Here is a 20,125-nt window from a genome sequence, read left to right as displayed (position 1 = left end):
TTCTTTTTTAGATTATTACTAAAAAATATTGAAAAAAATATGAAAATAAAATTTTTGTTATGACTTAGGGGCCAAATAAAATATTTTTTATTTACTCCCTTAAAAATATTTCACGACTAATACTTATATTTTAAATAAAATTTAAAGTTTAATATTCATTTTATAACTTTTAAAAATTCAACGGTAAAATGATGATTTTAATAAATTTAATAACTATTTATAAATTTTATCATATTTTTATATTAATAATGCATATTGCACATCATTAATAGTTTATATCGGTATGTGTCAGTTACTCTAAACTTATCCATATAATAATTCTAAAAAGTAATAAAAAAATCCTTTATAACTCATCATATTTAGTTAAAAAGTTGGTAAAGTTCTTTGGAGTGGGAAATGCTTTGATAATTTTTTATTAATTATTAATTAATTTCTTAACGAACAGCGAATCTTTTGCTTGAAGACTGCTTATTAAATGATGGTTCGTGTGGACAATGACCATTTATGTTGCTTTATCTTTGTTAGCTTTAAGTCAACAAATACTAATTAATAATAGTCTTTACTCTTTGGTATATATTATCATGGGTTTTTTTAATTATTAAATCTGCTTTATTCCTTTTGTTTTTTTTCCACAAATTTGAAAGAAAAATTAATTAAGTCAATAATTTTATCAACTAACAGTTAGTCAATAATATAAATAATTTAAATTATAAGATCTCGAGAACCCTAAAACTTCGATCATATTAACTCAGTCAAGATTTCAATGATAACAAAAAATATTTTTTTATTGAGTTAATATGATTATAAAGTAGTATCTGTTCTAACTATTTTTTCACTCATTTAACAATTGACGCTCAATCACCATGCTGCAATCGTTGGTGCTCGAACCCATAAACTCTAGGAAAAATAAAGATTCATTTAACCACTTAGATAAGTTGATTCATACATGTAAACAAATCTTTTATAATAATAATAATAATGAGTTATGATGTATTGATAGCATTTTTAAAGCTAAAGAATCCAATGTTTTTGTCCACAAATTCTTCCACAAGAAGTAGGTGTTCTTTTATTTACATAACAATAACATTTATGTAAATAAAAGAGGTTGAATGAGTATATTGACTTTCCATAGGGTTTAAGTTGTTCTCCATAAGTCATAATAATAATAATAATTTTTTTTCATATAAATAATTTATGCACTTTTCTTTTTATAATTTATTTATTTATTTAACCAATGAAAATAAATAAATAAATATTAAAGTATAGGGAAGAAAAATTATCTTGGGTGCATGACATTTGCGTCGGACATGCAACCAATTGCATTCATTATTAAAATACTTAAAGGGTAAGCCACACTAATAGTCAATGAGCTTAAGGAATGCTTTAGTTTTGGTCACTGCCGTTACGGCAGTTGATAATAGTGGCGGAAATGAAAACATTCTTAAAGTACGGAGACTAATAAAATTTTTCGATTTTAATGACTAAAATACAAGCACCTTAAAAGTGTAATGACCATTGCTATAGTTTACCCATAATTAAAAAATTCTACCGTATTAGAAAAACTTATAAGTTTAATTTTGATAGTTTACTTATTCTCTCTGCCTAGATTCTCACTCTGAATTCTTGCATTTCATTGGCTCAACAATATTAATAAAAAAAAATTATATTTTTATAAATAAATTATATAGTTATTTTTTGGCAAAAAGACATCGTAGGTCCCTATACTTTAGGAAAAAAACTAATGCGGTCCTTTTATTATTTTATCTCTCAATGTGGCCCTCAAACTCATAAAACAAATCCAACGTGGCCCTTTGACCCACATTTTTTCGTAGTTTGACTGTTACGGTGGTGACATGGCTATCCACAGTGCTGACATGGCGATTCACGGTACTAACGTGACGATTCACGGTACTGACGTGACGATTCACGGTACTAACATGGCAGTCCATCTACCATGTTTGAGTTGTCAATTTAGCTCATCTGTCATGTTATCCGCCACGTTATCAACCATCGTGAAATGTCACGTCAATTTCGTGGATCTTCATGTTAATACCGTAAATTGACACGTCAACATTGTAACGATTAACGACGAAAAACATTGATCAAAGGGACATAATAGACTTATTTTCTGATTTGGAATGCCACATTGATAGGAAAAAAATAAAACGAGGGCCACGTTGATTTTTTAAAAAAGTACAGGTACATCTGAGGACTTTTTGCCCTTTTTTCATCTCAATTTATTTTAATTAGTTATTCTTATTTACCAATAATTTTGTCTATCACTATAATATTCACTCTATCTCTCTATATAATTTCTTATGATGGACATCTTCTTCAATTTATATTCAACATCAATATCCCTCTAATTTAGTCTTAATTAAATAAAATTTTATTCTTAAAATCTAATAAAATCTTAAGATTTTAAGATGATTTTTATATAAACATAAATACCAAAGCAGTTAACCTCACTGAAAAAACTGAAATATTAATTAAAAAAGTTAGATTTATAAAATAACTCATTCTTTTCATCCAAAGGTTTCCCATTTAGTTCTTGGAAGACTTCTTCAAACCAAGTTTTACTTCATCTCTGATTCTCTAATCCTAAGTTTTCTTTTATTGACTGTAAACTGGGAATTCAATTCTTAAAGCCAAAGTGTAGGTTCAGGTTCAAGTTTAGTTTCTTAGTATATAGGTGTGTCAGGTTCCTGACACACCATTTTCATCTTATTTTCTTTCTCTATTCTATGTTATGTCAGTCACGTAATGAGCTAAATTATCTGATTTTCTCTTCCTTTTTTTTCACTTTCCTTTCCTGGAAAATTTCCAGCTTTACCTTCAAGTTCACCCCTCCTCAAGCTTTGTTTTTTCTTTACCTTTTGAACCCTTCACTGGTGGGGTTGGGTGACTTCAAAACAAACACAAATTTCATCAAATTTTACTCTCTTTTTTCCCATTTTGGATTTTGGAATTTGGAAAATAATTTTTTGTTAATTGGATAGTTCTGGGTCTGGTGGATTATATTTGGAAAATTGTCCTCATTTGTTATTTCCTTGTTGCATTGCCACTATTGTTGCATTGATTCACCTCATTTAATTCCAAAAATTTATAGATGGTCCATGATTAATGTGTTTTTTGTTAATAAATCTCTTCTGGGTTGTTGTATGTCCTGTTGTTTTCCCTTTCCTTCCTTGCCATTAATGATCCCAAAAGAAGGCTGCACTCTGAGACTCTGAATCTTAACTCTTACTCTTACACCTACCATCTGTTTGTCAAAACCACCACCTTTTGATTCTTGATTCCTTGTTTCAAGTTTTTTTTTCCACATTTGTTTTCTTAATATCTTCAGTTTCTTTCATTGAAGTGCTCTTTTGATTCTCTTTCATAATGGAAATCTTTTGAGTGTGAAAATTAATGCAAATTGGAGGTGGCAGAAATGGCAAATCTTGTTCCAGGCGTTCTTTTGAAGCTTTTACAGCATATGAACACTGATGTTAAGGTTGCCGGTGAGCATAGGTCGTCTCTATTACAAGTAGTGAGTATAGTTCCTGCATTAGCAGGTGGCGAGTTGTTCTCTAACCAAGGCTTTTACCTCAAGGTTTCAGATTCATCTCATGCTACATATGTGTCATTGCCTGATGAGCATGATGATTTAATTCTTAGTGATAAGATCCAATTAGGTCAGTTCATTCATGTCGAACGGTTGGAATCCGCTTCGCCGATTCCAATTATTCGTGGGGTTCGGCCAGTTCCCGGTCGACACCCTTGCGTAGGGAGCCCTGAGGATATTGTTGCAACTCATTCTCCTGGCTTCCTTAATGGTAAATGTTCATTTGGTTCAAAACTTGGGGAGAAAGTTAAGTTAGGTAGTGGTTATGGTGGGGAGAAAGGGAAACCTGTTGGGACTAGATCAAATGGAGGATTAAAGGATGATCAAATTGATAAGAAAACGAAAACGAATTCTTTGACTCGATCGAATTCTCTATTGAGTAAACCGGCTTTGAGTGTGGATGTGAAGAGGGGTTCTTTAGGGATACTGAAGGCATTAAGTTCGCAATCGATTCCTTCATCCCCGACGAGTTGTTATTCGTTGCCTACTTCTTTTGAGAAGTTTGCCACTGGGATTAAGCATCAGCCTGAAATAAAGGGGCTGAGGAAAGGAAGTCCCAAGGTGGGATCTGTGGAGAAGGCGAACACTCTTCATGGGGCGAATTCGGCCGGAAAACAGGTACCTGTGATTAAAACTCTTGTTCAAGGGACCGAGTTAGGGGCCAAGGCTTTGAGAAAGAGCTGGGAAGGGAATATGGAAGTGAAGGGTAGGGAGCATTCGAATACACCGAGGGCTACCAAGCATGATATCAAGGGAGAATCTGGGAGCTCTTCTGTAAGTTTAAGATTGAAATATGATATAACAGTATCGGTTTTGTTCCTTTGTTGTGCATCGGTTTTTACTGTTTTATACTTGTTCAATTTCCGGACCATATTTCTTGAAGGACATAACTTGCTGTGATTCTTCAGTTCTGCTATTGAGTTCAGGATATGTCATACTTGTGTTACATTTGCCTATTTGTTCACTTGTTAGTTATAGGTACGTCGGGGCTTCCAGTTTGAGCATCGCAGAGCGATTAAAACTATTTTAATGGACATTTGCCTAATAATTGAAATCTCGATGCAGGGTACAAGAAAAAACATATCAAGTGGAAAGTTACCATCCAAGGAGGGGACTAAGCTCCAGACATCTACAAGACCGTTAAAAGAGGAGAGCAAATCTCAGGTGTCAACTAAGAAAGCTGCGGCAAATGGAATGTTGAGTGACCACGAGAAACATCATGTTGGGATGAAACCCGGAGAGCCAACTAATAATGGTGGCTTGGGGAACCTAGTTAAGGTTGCGATAAATAGTAAAAGGTTGACAAATGGAAGTGGTGTTTCATTGGGCTCACTCCCTTCTTCCCTCTCGAGGCTTGGAAAGGTATGCACATGCGACTTTTGGGATCTCTATACATTCCTAGCTTTTATATGCAAGTCTTTGTTAGGATTATTTCGTAAAATGGTTGCATATGCTATTAGAAAATTCGCTTCGAATAAAAACATCAAGCACAGATGTTTTGGATATATACCTATCCGACTCTCACGTCCGTGTAACATAGCCAACGATCATTAATTGGTGCTTAAGGGTCATTGTTTTTAGTCGATAGTTTAGTTTGCTTGTATTGGCTGTTTAATTCCCGTTTCGGGATTGTAAAATATATGGTTGTTTTGGTGATTCCTAATGTCGAATATTCGTTTGTTGTTACAGGAGGTCATGAGACACAGGGATGCAGCTGAAACAGCTGCAATAGAAGCTTTGGAAGAGGCTGCAGCTTCCGATAGCGTACTTAGATGTTTAAGGTACAGATGTTTCAAAACCTGGAAACATCAAATGTATCAGAGTCTGGCATTTGATTCTACTTATCACTTTGTTGAACGCTTTAGTAATTGTAATAATAGCTTGTAAAATCTTACGAGTTACGAATCATAGGTTTCAACTCCGAACACTCTGCATAACTGAACTATCTAGATTGCTATTGTCGATGGAATTTACGAGAGGTCATTTAGCAAATCTTTACATTATACATCCCTTGATCAATTGTTTCTATCCTTGTTTTGGATGTCTTTTATCTAGTTGGACAACTGACTGTTCTTTGCTTTTATGATAAATTTGGTGTATTATTGTCTTGCAGCTTATATTCCAATCTTATGACCTCTGCCAAGGAAGACGACCCTCAGCCTGCAGTGGATCGGTTCTTGACCCTAAACTCAAGCTTGAATAATGCTCGTATGGTTGCAGATTCTTTATCGAGAACTATTCCAGTCGGTTCATCTCCGGAATCAGAAGGAACCCCGCCAGAAGAGGTTGTAAAGGTTGCATCGGATAGACGAAAATATGCAGCTTCATGGGTGCAAGCTGCATTGGTTACCGATATGTCATCTTTCTCTGTATTTACAAAAGAACATAATTCGAAGCCGACTCATGGTTCAGCACCTGCACAAAGCCAGAAGACTATCCCTGCCAACCAAAACATATTAATTCTCGAGAGTTCAGGTAAGAATGGCACCACAAAATCCCAAGGAAAAACCCGTCCGGTAGTTGTTTCGAAGCTTGTAGCACAGGGTGTTATTCGCAAAGCCGGGAACGGTTCAGGCCTTGTTCCCAAGGCTGTCGTCCAACCACTACCGGAAATATGGACAAGGGGAAATGGCCTTGATGAGGCTGTTGACATGGCTGATATGTTGCGAATGGAATCCCAATACTGGTTCTTCGGATTCGTCGAGAAATTCTTAGATGCCGATGTAGACCTGTCTGCTCTATCCAACAGTGGTCAAATAGCCGGGATGTTGACGCAGCTCAAGAGTGTCAATGACTGGTTAGACGAATTTAGTTCAAGTAAAGACGAAGGCGAGACACCCGTGAATGTTTCAACGGAAACGGTCGATAGGCTGAGGAAGAAAATATATGACTATCTTCTTACGCATGTCGAATCTGCCGCCGCCGCTCTAGGTGGCGGATCGCAGCCGTCACCGCCCATCCGAGCAGTTCAAACTAATGCGAGAAAGTGACTCATTGGATCTTCATGAAACACGGTTAGGCACAACAACAAATATCGGAATCTGAATCAGTTACCGATTCATTGATATGTACATAGTACCTACTTCCTACTTGATTTTCGATTCAAAGTTGAGGTATTGGTTGCATGAAATTATACAAATGAAAGCAGTTTGAAAGTGTTCATCCTTACTTGGAAGTGTTGTATTTCATACTTCATTTTATGGACTGGAAAAAAGGGTATTTATACAGCTTAGATCCATTGGCAATGAAATACTGGTTTATTTTAGGGTAAAATACACAAATTGTCCCTCAACTATAGGATACTACTTTATTAATCGGAGGATCATTTTGTAATTTTTAATAGTCGATGAATTTAATAAAATAGTACCTATAATCAAGGGACTACTTGTGTACTTTACCCTAAAATAAACCTGTATGCAAATTGTCATATTGTCGAAGTTATTTTTTTTCCTTGGTATAATCATAGATTAATATGATTATGGCGTAAATTTATTAAAAAGAATTATAATAAAATTTGGATCATAAATTTTAGAATAAATTATATGTTTAGCATCTAAATTATTAATTTTGATTTGTTTTAGTCAGTGTCGAATTCAAAAAAAATTGTAAGTCGGGCCAATATAAACATAATAAAATTTTATCTAAAATAATACATATATATTTTTAATTTTAAAATATAATAATTAGATTACAAAGTATCGTAACGTCGTTGATAGGGATGTCTCAAGATATCGTTTTGATGTTTTGATGTTTCTGCTTTAGTGCTCAAAAGACCTAAAATGACATCTTAGGGACTAAACTCAAATTTTTCAATTATATTTTTTTTCTTCCTTCTCATCTTCACCGGTATCTCCTTTTTCATAATTTTCTTGACAACCAAACAGATATTTAAATCCAATCAAATCAAATCATCGTCCTCACCTTTCAACTTTAATACCCCACTAAAATAAAAGAATGATGATGTTTTTTAAAGCAAAAACTCTAAAGAAGTAAAGGCGAACTTCTATAAAGGGGCCATTTAACATTTTTTTTTTTTGAAGGATTCAATATTCAAAAACAAATGTTTTAAACCCCATTAATGAATTAACAACTAAAAAGCAGAACTAATTAAACTTCGAAAAGAGGAAAACTTTGAAGACAAAAAACAAAAGAACAAGTGGGAATACATTCAAATATGTACAAGTCATCTATATATATACAAAATATATACGTAGAAATGTAAAGAGTGGTTACTGGGGGAGAGAGAGGGAGGGAGTTGAAGTGAGAGAAAGAAAAAAACGCTTAAAAAATAAAATTGATTGATGGGAGAGTTTTAAAGGAGAGTCTGCAGCGTGACACGGACCAGATGCTATGGAAAAGGAGATGCGGTTGAAGGAAAGTAATACGTCAATTTGAATATCTTGAGTATTAAAATGAAAATGTCAAAACTATATCATTTAGATGAGGGTTTCACGTCAGTGACATCACAGTATGTCATTGTCTTGTTAAATCATTAACGATGAAGTGATATAATTACATTTAAATATAAATACTAAGACTATAATTGATAAAATTAAAATGTTAATAATATAAATGAATCGACGATGATATTTAAAGTAGTTAATCTCTAAATAAAACAATCAACGAAACTATTGATATGCACCTCACAAAGGGAAACCCCGACCTCGAGCCTTGGGCCTCCTTAATCGAAACGGTGTCGTTGGGTTTTCTCTCTTATGTATCTCCTTCTGACTTGTTGTATGTATACACACATAATCTTCCGATTCCCTCCCCAAATTTCTCTTCCTTAACCTCGGCCTTCTCTTTTGGAATTCTTTCTAGCTTTTAAGGTGTATTTGGTTGGGGGAATGTGAGATTTCAATGGGAATAAAATTCACATTCCCCCGTTTGGTTGGTCGGGAATGTTATTCCCTGTAATCTTACATTACCAATAGTGAATTTTTTGGGGTATATTATCGGGAATGTCTTACCTCTATTTCCTTATATATTGTTGGATTACCGACGTTTTGGACTAAAATGCCCTTAAAATTAATTTTTTACCTAAAAATATCCTTATTCTGTCATTGAATAATAAAAATTCTACGAAGTTAAATTATAAATTTATCCTTAAACTATTTTATATTTATATAAAAAAAATCTATAATTAAAATTTTATATGAAATTCAATGGTTAAAATAAAATTTTACCCTTTCATTAAACTTCTTTATATTTTCATTTTTTTTAAATATATAAATTTTATGATTTTAATTTTTTAAAGAAAATATATAAATATTTTTCAAATTGTTAAAAAATAAATATATAATAAGAACAATTTGATCAAATATATATTTCAATAATCTTTTATTCCTTTAACCAAACACGGTAATCTTACATTCATGTTAAACCAACAAAACACAAAATACAACATTCTTAGTAATCCTATTCCCCAATAATCTTTTATTCTCACTGGTTCCGTAAACCAAACGAACACTAAGGGTGCGTTTGGTTCACGGAATGTAAGATTATCAGTGGGAATGTAAGATTATCGGGGAATAGGATTACTAAGAATGTTGTATTTTATGTTTGGTAGGTTTAGCAGGAATGTAAGATTACCATGTTTAGTTAAAGTAATAAAAGATTATTATAATGTATATTTGATAAAATTGTCCTTTAATAATTTTTTTTAACAAGTTGAAAAATATTTATATATTTTCTTTAAAAATTTAAATTCATAAAATTTATATAAATTTTTTACAAAATTAAAAATATAAAAAGGTTTAATGAAAGGATAAAATTTTATTTTAACCCCTGAACTTCATATAAAAGTTTAATTATAGATTTTTTTTTGTAAATCTAAAATAGTTTAAGGATACATTTGTAATTTAACATTCGTAGAATTTTTATTATTCAATGACAGAAAAAGAATATTTAAAAAAAATTAAGGGCATTTTAATCCAAAACGTCGGGAATCCAATAATACCTAAGAAAATGAAAGTAATGACATTCCCGCTAATATACCCCAAAAAATCCACTATTGATAATCTTACATTACCGAGAATGAGATTATCGGGCTAATTAAACGGGGAATGTGACATGGGAATCTAACATTCCCCCATCCAAACTCTCCCTAAGGGTGCGTTTGGTTCACAGAATGTAAGATTGCCAGTGTGAATAAAAGATTACCAGAGAATATGATTACTGGGAATGTTGTATTTTGTGTTTGGTTGGTTTAGCAGGAATGTAAGATTACCGTGTTTGATTAAAGGAATAAAAGATTATTGGAATGTATATTTGACCAAATTGTCCTTATTATATATTTGTATAATATTACAAATTGTAAAATATTTATATATTTTCTTTAAAAATTAAATTCATAATATTTATATAATTTTTTTACAAAATTAAAAATATAAAAAATGTTTAATGAAAGGATAATAATTTTTTTTAATTCTTAAACTTCATATAAAATTTTAATTATAGATTTTTTTGTAAATCTAAAATAATTTAAGGATAAATTTATAATTTAATCTTCGTAGAATTTTTATTATTCAATGACAGAAGAATGATATTTTTGAGAAAAAAAATTTAAAGACATATTAGTCCAAAACACTGATAATATTACAATACATATACTTCAAAAAAGAGAAAATCGCCTCAGTGACCAAAAATGCCTTTAACCAACTTTTTTTGGATTTGCCAAAATGACCAATAAAATCGCAACGCGAAATAAAAATCGCAACGCGATCCCCAGAATCGCAAATCAGTTTCCAAAATCGCAACGCGATTCTTAAAAATCGCAATGCGATAGTACAAATTCGCATTGCGATTTTCCAAAATCGCAACGCGAATATGAAAATCGCAACGCGAACACATAAATCGCAACGCGAACACATAAATCGCAACGCGTATCCGTAAATCGCAACGTGTATCCGTAAATCGCAACGCGTATGGGTAAATCGCAATGCGTATCCGTATATCGCAACGCGTATCCGTAAATCGCAACGATAATCCGTAAATCGCAACGAGAATCTGTAAATCGCAACGATAATCCGTAAATCGCAACGAGAATCTGTAAATCACAACACTGAAATTTTGGGTATATAACACTGAAATCATAAACTAAATCCCTAAATCGCAACTCATTCCATCTCCATCTATCACTCTCTCCGGCGACATCCGTTCCTATATCCAACGACATCCTTCCCAATCCGGCAACAGGTTTTAGTTTCGCAGCTCGTCTGTTTAGTAAATTAATTTACAACCATGAAATCATCTAATGTTGATCATGTTTGGATAGATTTGTGTTTTGGAGGGTCATGGGATAATGTTCATGGTGTTTTACAATATATGCCTTTACCCATGATCTTCAACTAAAATTGTCTTTACAAAAGTTAACTTATGAAACTCTAATGCTACGTGTTTCAAATAAATTGAATTTAGAGCCCCTAAGTGGATTTAGGCTATCTTATCAGAGAAATGGTAAAGTTTATTTGTTAACCGACAATGAAGATGTTGAACGATTCATTGCTTACATTAGTGTTTCACAAGATGATGTTACATTGTATGTTGTTGAACCTAGAAGTAGTATTGTTGGGTCAGTAGCGGGTAGTAATCAACTAAGTTTTTCTCAAAACCCACAACCTTTCTCTAATCCAAATCCCAATCAACTTTCAGCACCAAATTCCGGTTTTCGTATTGACCAGTTAGACGATGATGAGCCAACAGAAAAAATTGTGAGTACTAGTCAGTATTCGAAATTTGGTCTTGGTCAATATCCGGACTTTGATATTGGTCAATACACGGATTTTGATGATGTTTCAGAAGAAGAAACAGACCCTGCGTGTAATGATTTTGATATTGGTCAATACCCGAATTTTGATGATGAAACAGCCGTTGCCGAAGAATGTATTGTTGATGATAATGAGGAGGAAGTTACGACTGTGAATTAACATGTTGAACATCCATTCTGTAATTCATATAATCCTGAAGAAGAAAAAGAAGAAGAAAAAGTCCCCGAAGAAAAGAAAATGCCACGGGCGTATAACTGGAATATGCCAGAATTACTTCAGATACCGGAAGAAGAGTTGATAAAGAAAGCAGTTGATTGTTACACAAAAGTTATTCGTATCAAGAAAGATGATTGTTTTGATACAAAGGAAGACTTGAAGATAGCTTTGTATACGAAATGTGTGGAAGATGGCTATCAACTAAAAGTTAACAAATCAAGCAAAGATCGTTTCGAAACAAGGTGTATGATTGACAAAAACTGTACGTGGCGTATGATTGCAAAGAGAATAAAAGATTGCAAAATGTTTCAAGTTAGGACTTTTATTGATAAACATACATGTTCAAGAACCCAAGTTTTTCCTCACCATAGACAGGCAAACAAAAAGGTGTTGGGTGGTTTTCTGGCTGAGTTAATGTTTTTGAATGGCAGGGTATATCGGGGACATGAAATTATGACTGACATGAATGCTCGGTTCAAGATTAGTATATCATATTCTCAAGCTTGGAGAGCCAAATGTTATGCCTTGGAATTGTTGAGGGGGTCGCCAGAAGCATCGTTTGCCCAACTGCCGGCTTATTGTCACAATTTAAAGCTGAAAAATCCTGGGTCGGTAACTCATATCAAAACAGATAGAGATGGACGCTTTGAGTTGCTGTTTATCGCCATTGGTGCTACGGTTAGTAAATCAATATAATTTTGTTGACTCATTTTGTTAGTTACATGCATTTCACATTTAAATGATTATATTTCTTGTGTATATTATTTTGTAGATTCGTTCGTTTATTACTTGCATGCGCCCAGTTATTATAGTTGACGGAGCACATTTGAAAGGTCGATACCTTGGAGTAAACTTATTAGCAGTAGCCATGGATGCTAACAATGGGATATTGCCAATAGCTTACGGGGTTGGCAAATCTGAAACCTCTGATTCATGGACATGGTTTATGGGGCATCTTAGGGATTGCATAGGTCCTATTAGCAATCTGACAATCATATCCGATAGGGCAAACTCAATTGACAACGTTGTTAGAAGGTGTTTCCCAGATGCTTTTCATGGACTTTGTGGTGTTCATTTGTATAGAAATCTAAAATCAAGGTCTGCTGGTATAAAAAAGCACAAATGGACATACTGGAAGGCTGTAAAAGCTTATCGGGAAGTGGATTTCAATAAGCATATAAATTGTTTAAGACGTGTTTTGCCTCAGTGTGCTCAAACAGTAGAAGATGTCGGGTTTGAAAGATGGTCAAGAGTACATCAACTTGGAGCAAGATATGGTTTCATGACGTCTAATAGTGCAGAATCAATCAACGCTCTAAGTCGTCATTCCCGGAAATTACCCATTACTATGTTAATGGAGTTTTTTCGAGCCTCTATTCAACAGTGGTACTACAAGAAAAGAAACCATGCAGGTATTATTTCTTTGAATTCGTAACTTATCATATTTATATATTTTACTAAGTATTGTTTATTTAAATTTACAGGAACATTGGAACATCGTGTTACACCATGGACTGAAAAAAGATAACGAAACGTGTTGTGAAGTCAACGTCATGGAGAGTTGAACCATGTTCAAACACTTTGTTTCAAGTACTGGATAATAACTTAAATGGGCTAGTCGATCTAAATGCAAAGACGTGTAGTTGTATGAAATGGCAAACATTTGGTTATCCGTGTGGCCATGTTATAAAAGTTGCTCTTCATTTAAACCAAGATGATTCAAGCGCATACGCTATGGATTGCTACACTACAGAAGTTTATCGACAGACTTATGCCGAGATTGTCTACCCTATTCCACATCCTTCTGAGTGGGACATACCAGATGACTTACAAACAGTTTTGCCACCAGCCATGGACAGAAGGCTACCTGGCCGACCAAAAAGTCACGATCGTATACCGTCTAAGGGTGAAGAGAAGAAGAGATCGACATGTAGTCGGTGCAAGGAAAGTGGTCATACAAGGTTGACATGTGGATCACCAGTGCCATCAAAATCATCTTTTCCTCTACCAAAATATGGATCCTCATCAAAATCCAAAGCTCATATGGTGTCAAGCAAAAGGCAATCATCTTTAAAATCCCAATCACAATTGGCTTCACCTTTTGGGACTGTTAACTTAGGTGATTTTTAAATGCAAACGTTGTATTATGTGGGTTTTATGTGTGAACTTTTAACATTTTCAGTTGAATTAATGACTCAGGCCAACCATTTTGACTTAACCAACTCTTGTTATTCAGTTGTTATCACTATTAGGCATGCATTTGACTATCGCAACACGGAAATTACAATCGCAACGAGAGAATCGCAATGCGAAATGAAAATCCCAACATGAAAATCGCAATGCGGAAATGAAAATCGCAACGAGAGAATCGCAATGCGAAATGAAAATCGCAATGCGAAATGAAAATCGCAACGAGAGAATCGCAATGCGAAATGAAAATCGCAATGCGAAATGAAAATCGCAACGAGAGAATCGCAATGCGAAATTAAAATCGCATTGCGATTCTCTCGTTGCGATTTTCATTTCCGCATTGCGATTTTCATTTCGCATTGCGATTTTCATTTCGCATTGCGATTTTCATTTCGCATTGCGATAGTCATTTTTGCCTTCAACATAATGCAGATTGAAATCAACAAAATCAACCATTACATTTCAATCAATTAAACAAGCACAAATAAGAATTATGTTCGCATCAATTACACAAATCAACTTTTACAAATCATCTTTTACAAATCAATTAAACAATCAAAAAATAAGCAATAATTCTTATTTCCGATCATCTACTATTGAATCAACTTTTACAAATCAATTAAACAATCAAAAAACAATCAATTAAACTATTGAATCAACTTTTGCAGCCATACATCATTTTCACGCAGTTCACTTCTGAGATTAACCTACAGAAACCAAACATTTGCTCAAACAACACTTTCTACACATCTAAAACCTACAAACAGCAAATTATTGAATTCTAGGTACTTAACCAAACATTTTCAAACCAAAAGTATATAAACTTACCAATTGTTTATGGACATTTTTATAACGCGGATGCAGGTAGGCAGCGTCTCGTATATATCGATTTAGCCATATAATGCCGAAACCACAAGCCTACTACAGCTCTATCTCTATCGGTGGGAGGTAGATACTTGATGCTTCCCGTCGTCAAACGCTCCAACGCCAAGCATACGAGAGGACCACAATCTCCTCTGGCTCCGCTCGTTTGTTGTGGCGCGGTCTCGTCTCTAATAACTGTAATTGAGCTTCTTTGGCTTCTTGTTTCCAGAACGAGTCCAATAATTGATCGCATCCAAGAATTTAGCCAAATGAGAGCTCCATCCCTTAATAACATCTCTTAAATCAGCCAATGATATGTAATTTATCATGCTGTCATACACTATTGTCTTAAGGGATGGGAGCTGAAGCTCGACGAGAATCCAATGTTTACGTTCCAAAACAGGGATAAACACCTGCAATCATAAGTAATAATTCATTCATTTGCGCACTTATTTCATAAAACCTTTAAACTCAATCTAAAATAAATACTAACCTTATCGACCTCCCACCATGCAGGATAAAGTTTAGCTTGTGCATTGCCCAAATCAAATGATTCATCTCGTGCATTCTTCAAGTGAACGGCGTTAAAAGACGTCGGCATAATTGTATATCGTATATTTTTATTTTTCTTAAGTTTTCTTATTATTAGAAGACGTGTCACCCACGCATCGATATGCTGTTTTACAAAAAAAGACATATATTAGTGACTTACATAAATTTAAAAAAAATTAATCAAATTGAAATATAAGAAAATATAAGACTTACCCCCCCATCGAAATAGCCATTGTCTTCGACCCCTAATAATACGCCCCACCAAGACCGATCAAGCAACAAATAGATATCATCGGTGAGCTTGCATATGTCAGTGAAACACCCCTGGCTCCGCTCATGTAGATAAAATCAACAGCGGTCTTAGCCCAAAGGGTGTTATCCAGAATTGTGTCCGGTAGTTGTTCCCTCTCCTCTTCAGATACCGGTATGGTACTGGCCGGTAACTCATACGAGAGCCAACTTGAATCCATCATGTCCGGCACGTCAGAGGGTTTCTCAAGAAGCCTACATATGACGCCATGTGAATCGGGCTCTTGAATGGTGGGAGGGACCTCTTCAATGATGACAGTGGCCTCTTGAACGGTGGGAGGGGACTCTCGAGGAATGATAGGGGGGGCCTCTTCAACGATAGGAGTGGACTCTTGAGGGATGACAGGCGAGTCGGGCTTCTTCTTGCGGTGTCTTCGCACTATTGGGGTGTACGGAGACTTAATAGCACGTGCACGCTGTCTGATGCGTGAATTCCGTCGTGCAAGCATAACCCGACGTAAAGCATCCACTCTATCGGGCCGCTAAATAATTAAATACAAAAATCAGTAAATAAACAGACATGATATTTAAACAGTGAAAACAAAGACAAATATGTTTCAAACTTGCATTGTATTCACCCAAGTCATTATTCTATCATAGTTCACAAAATGCATCAGATAACAAAGAAAAATATGTTTCAAACTAATACCCTGAAGTTAGTATTTGTCTTTGTTTTGTCTATTGGTTGAAGTAATGCAATCCATTCAAGTTTCAATTTGCAGAAGAAGAAATAGTTTACTTTCGCAACACGAAACTTAAAATCGCAACACGAAATGATAATCGCAACGAGAAACCAAAATCGCAACGCGAAACCAAAATCGCAACGCGAAATGAAAATCGCAACGACAGAATCGCAATGCGAAATGAAAATCGCAACGAAAGAATCGCAACGCGAAATGAAAATCGCAATGCGATTTTGGTTTCGCGTTGCGATCTTGTCGTTGCGATTTTGGTTTCGCGTTGCGATTCTGTCGTTGCGATTTTGGTTTCGTATTGCGATTTTAAGTTTCGTGTTGCGAAAGTAAACTATTTCTTCTTCTGCAAATTGAAACTTGAATGGATTGCATTACTTCAACCAAAAGACAAAACAAAGACAAATACTATTTCACAGTGTTAAAGAATACACAGTTTAGCAGAATTGGCAGCAACCGAACAAATTTACTTTCAACCAAAAGACAAAACAAAGACAAATACTATTTCACAGTGTTAAAGAATACACAGTTTAGCAGAATTGGCAACAACCGAACAAATTTACTTTCAACCAAAAGACAAAACAAAGACAAATACTATTTCATAGTGTTAAAGAATACACAGTTTAGCAGAATTGGCAGCAACCGAACAAATTTACTTTCAACCAAAAGACAAAACAAAGACAAATACTATTTCACAGTGTTAAAGAATACACAGTTTAGCAGAATTGGCAGCAACCGAACAAATTTACTTTCAACCAAAAGACAAAACAAAGACAAATACTATTTCACAATGTTAAAGAATACACAGTTTAGCAGAATTGGCAGCAACCGAACAAATTTACTTTCAACCAAAAGACAAAACAAAGACAAATACTATTTCACAGTGTTAAAGAATACACAGTTTAGCAGAATTGGCAGCAACCGAATAAATTTACTAAGCAATCTAAGTGAAATGGCTAATCTAAGTGAAATTACGAGTAAATTTATCATTAAGTTAAATATGGAAAATCTTAAACTTACCTCGTTGCGTAGAGTATGAACCTCATTCTGCAACGATACTATCATCTCACGTAGAGCGACAACCTCACCACGTAAAGTTGACACCTCCACACGCCATGCACCATCGTTATCGCGTAGAGTACCGATCTCCTCACGCAAGGCATTGACCTCATCACGTAACTCCCTTGACTCATCCCGTGGAGGTGGAGGTGGAGAACAGAGAGATAGGAGTCGTGGCATCTTTGCCGGTCGCCTATCATGAGGTGATGGTGGAGAAGAGGCTCGATGATGTGACGGGATAGGTGATGGCTCTCGTTCTAGAGGTGTATAGTCGGGTCGATCGGGTGATGGCTCTAGGTGAGGTGATGGCTCTCGAATTGGAGGAAGTGGATGCTGCTCATCATCCGTGCCATCAAAAAAACTCTGACTAGCTTGCCACCAATCAGTGGCAAGCTCTTCCTCCGTGGGTGTCAGTCTTTGTAATGGAATGTTAGCCTCCTAAAATATAAAAACTCAAACAAAGTTAAACGTCTACTATTAATAACTTGTTTATATATTATATGAAAGTATTGTGTTAACTTACATTATTTATTGTCGCATATGGTATTAAGTCTTCCCAATCCAACAGAGTTTTCCTCTTCCAGGAAATAGCCCTGGGAATATCATTTGACGTTTTTATTGCATATGTACGCATGCTGGGGAAAGCCTCGAATATCCAAATCTACAAACAATATAATAACAAAATTAGTAATTGTTAAATAATTAATTATAATTTTAGAAACATTATATAGAAATTCTTACCTTAAAGGCCCAAACAAAGCCTGACAAAGTGTATTTCGACCCATCGCCACGCAAACTTTTGCGGTCATCAAAGGCAGTAGACAACTTAGTCCAGGTAGCTTTCCATATATACGAACCCCACGGAAACAGATTCCATGCATTCAGGTCCTCTACCAATATTATTAGCTCCCGAGGAATAGGTTGTCTGGCCTCTCTGCCTAAAAAGCCGGCATACACAAGTAGTAGAAGGCATACTCGGACAACATCGACGTCATCCATCCGAGTGAAACCAGCTTTCTTATTAAACAATTTCTTCAGGTCGTCGACGTGTAGGTTCGGCTTCTCCATTGACTCATCCGGAAAAACCCGGGATAACCATGATGGGCGGGCGATATGACGAGTGTACCGGCCTACATCATCGTGTCCGAATCGTAGACCAGTGATTAAGCAGAACTCCTTCCGCCCAAAACAAGTATACGCTGGTGGAAAATGAAACCATATCTCTTCCTCACCACGTTGTATACTGTCGGGTAGATTTGATGTCATGGTCTGAAGCCACAAATGGGTCAAATTAGCATCTCCACCCGGATGCTGTACTCTCAGCCATGGCCCGAAGCAGGTTTCCTCAAACAATTGTCTTTGAGCAGGTGAAAGCTTCGAAGCAATTGTAGTGGCTAGGCTAACTTTATTCCTTAATGTCAATGAAGCCGAAAAAAATTTCTACAAAAACAATAAACATACCAAGTTAGATATACCAAAAACTACACTGTGAAGATATACCAAAAACAATAAACATAAAAAGTAGTAGTTTATTCTTGAAACTAAAATTTGCAACACTGTTTTGTCTTTTGGTTGAAATGAAAATCGCAACGAGAGAATGATTGTCGCAACGAGAGAAATGAAAATCGCAACGCGAAATGAAAATCGCAACGAGAGAATCGCAACGCGAAATGAAAATCGCAAAGCGATTTTGGTTTCGCGTTGCGATTCTCTCGTTGCGATTTTCATTTCGCGTTGCGATTCTCTCGTTGCGATTTTCATTTCTCTCGTTGCGACAGTCATTCTCTCGTTGCGATTTTCATTTATCTCGTTGCGACTCTTCTGCAAATTGAAACTTGAATGGATTGCATTACTTCAACCAAAAGACAGAACAAAGACAAAGACAAATACTAACTTGAAAATCGCAACGAGAGAATAGCAACGCGAAATGAAAATCGCAACGACAGAATCGTAACGCGAAATGAAATCTAAGTGAAATGGTTAATCTATTATTGAAATGACCAGTAAACTTATCATCAGTTTCAATATGAAAAACCTACAATAATGCAAACATTTCAAAATAAAAATAATTAAAAAAACTAACCCTCGGAGGTTGATTTTCCATTTCTGAATATTGTGAGGGATTTCTGACCGTGAATGGTTGTGAGGGATTTCGCCGGAGATGGGGACGGAAATCTTCGGAGATGGGGACGGATTTCTTCGCCGTAGAGAGTGAGAGATGGAGATGGGACTGAGTTGTGATTTTAGGTTTTAGGTTATGAGTTGCGATTACGGGATTTTGTCTTAATATTCGTTTTTGTAATTTGAAAATAAAATACGCGTAGCGATTATAATGGCGCTTTAAATATCGCGTTGCGATTTACGGATACGCGTTGCGATTTTATGTATTATCGTTGCGATTTACGGATACGCGTTGCGATATACGGATACGCATTGCGATTTACCCATACGCGTTGCGATTTACGGATACACGTTGCGATTTACGGATACGCGTTGCGATTTATGTGTTCGCGTTGCGATTTTCATATTCGCGTTGCGATTTTGGAAAATCGCAATGCGAATTTGTACTATCGCATTGCGATTTTGGAAACTGATTTGCGATTCTGGGGATCGCGTTGCGATTTTTATTTCGCGTTGCGATTTTGTTGGTCATTTTGGCAAATCCAAAAAAAATTGGTTAAAATCGTATATTATAAGGCATTTTTGGTAACTGAGGCGATTTTCTCTTCAAAAAATCTACTATTAATAATAAAACTTTACCAAGAATAAAACCAACCAAACATGAAAATGTACATCCCTAAACCAAACACCCCTAAGGGTTTTGAATTTCACGAATCACTCCCTTGCACGTTCCTTTTTGTTTTTTT

At 35.2% G+C, this 20,125-nt stretch overlaps 1 protein-coding gene across 1 annotated transcript; it reads left to right on the top strand.

Moving 5' to 3' along the window:
• The first annotated feature begins 3,407 nt into the window (after window positions 1-3,407).
• On the top strand, window positions 3,408-6,650 carry LOC120204794. The gene is made up of 5 exons (XM_039204811.1): window positions 3,408-4,381; window positions 4,673-5,102; window positions 5,189-5,199; window positions 5,297-5,388; window positions 5,721-6,650. Exons 1-5 carry the CDS (start codon window positions 3,434-3,436, stop codon window positions 6,595-6,597), a joined length of 2,358 nt encoding a protein of 785 aa, XP_039060742.1. The 5' UTR covers window positions 3,408-3,433; the 3' UTR covers window positions 6,598-6,650.
• The last annotated feature ends 13,475 nt before the right edge of the window (window positions 6,651-20,125 follow it).

This window comes from Hibiscus syriacus, unplaced genomic scaffold (assembly GCF_006381635.1).
Source record: "Hibiscus syriacus cultivar Baekdansim isolate YM2019G1 unplaced genomic scaffold, ASM638163v2 tig00011718_pilon, whole genome shotgun sequence".
NCBI lineage: Eukaryota > Viridiplantae > Streptophyta > Magnoliopsida > Malvales > Malvaceae > Hibiscus > Hibiscus syriacus.
Note: the sequence above shows the minus strand (reverse complement) of the source record. Positions and strands in the feature narration are given on the sequence as shown.

Excerpts from the sequence above, each read along its gene's own strand:
- LOC120204794 (XM_039204811.1), top strand. The coding sequence starts at position 3,434 with ATGGCAAATCTTGTTCCAGGCGTTCTTTTGAAGCTTTTACAGCATATG. Across the intron at positions 4,382-4,672 it reads GAGAATCTGGGAGCTCTTCT|GGTACAAGAAAAAACATATC; the intron begins GTAAGTTTAAGA and ends ATCTCGATGCAG. Across the intron at positions 5,389-5,720 it reads AGCGTACTTAGATGTTTAAG|CTTATATTCCAATCTTATGA; the intron begins GTACAGATGTTT and ends ATTGTCTTGCAG.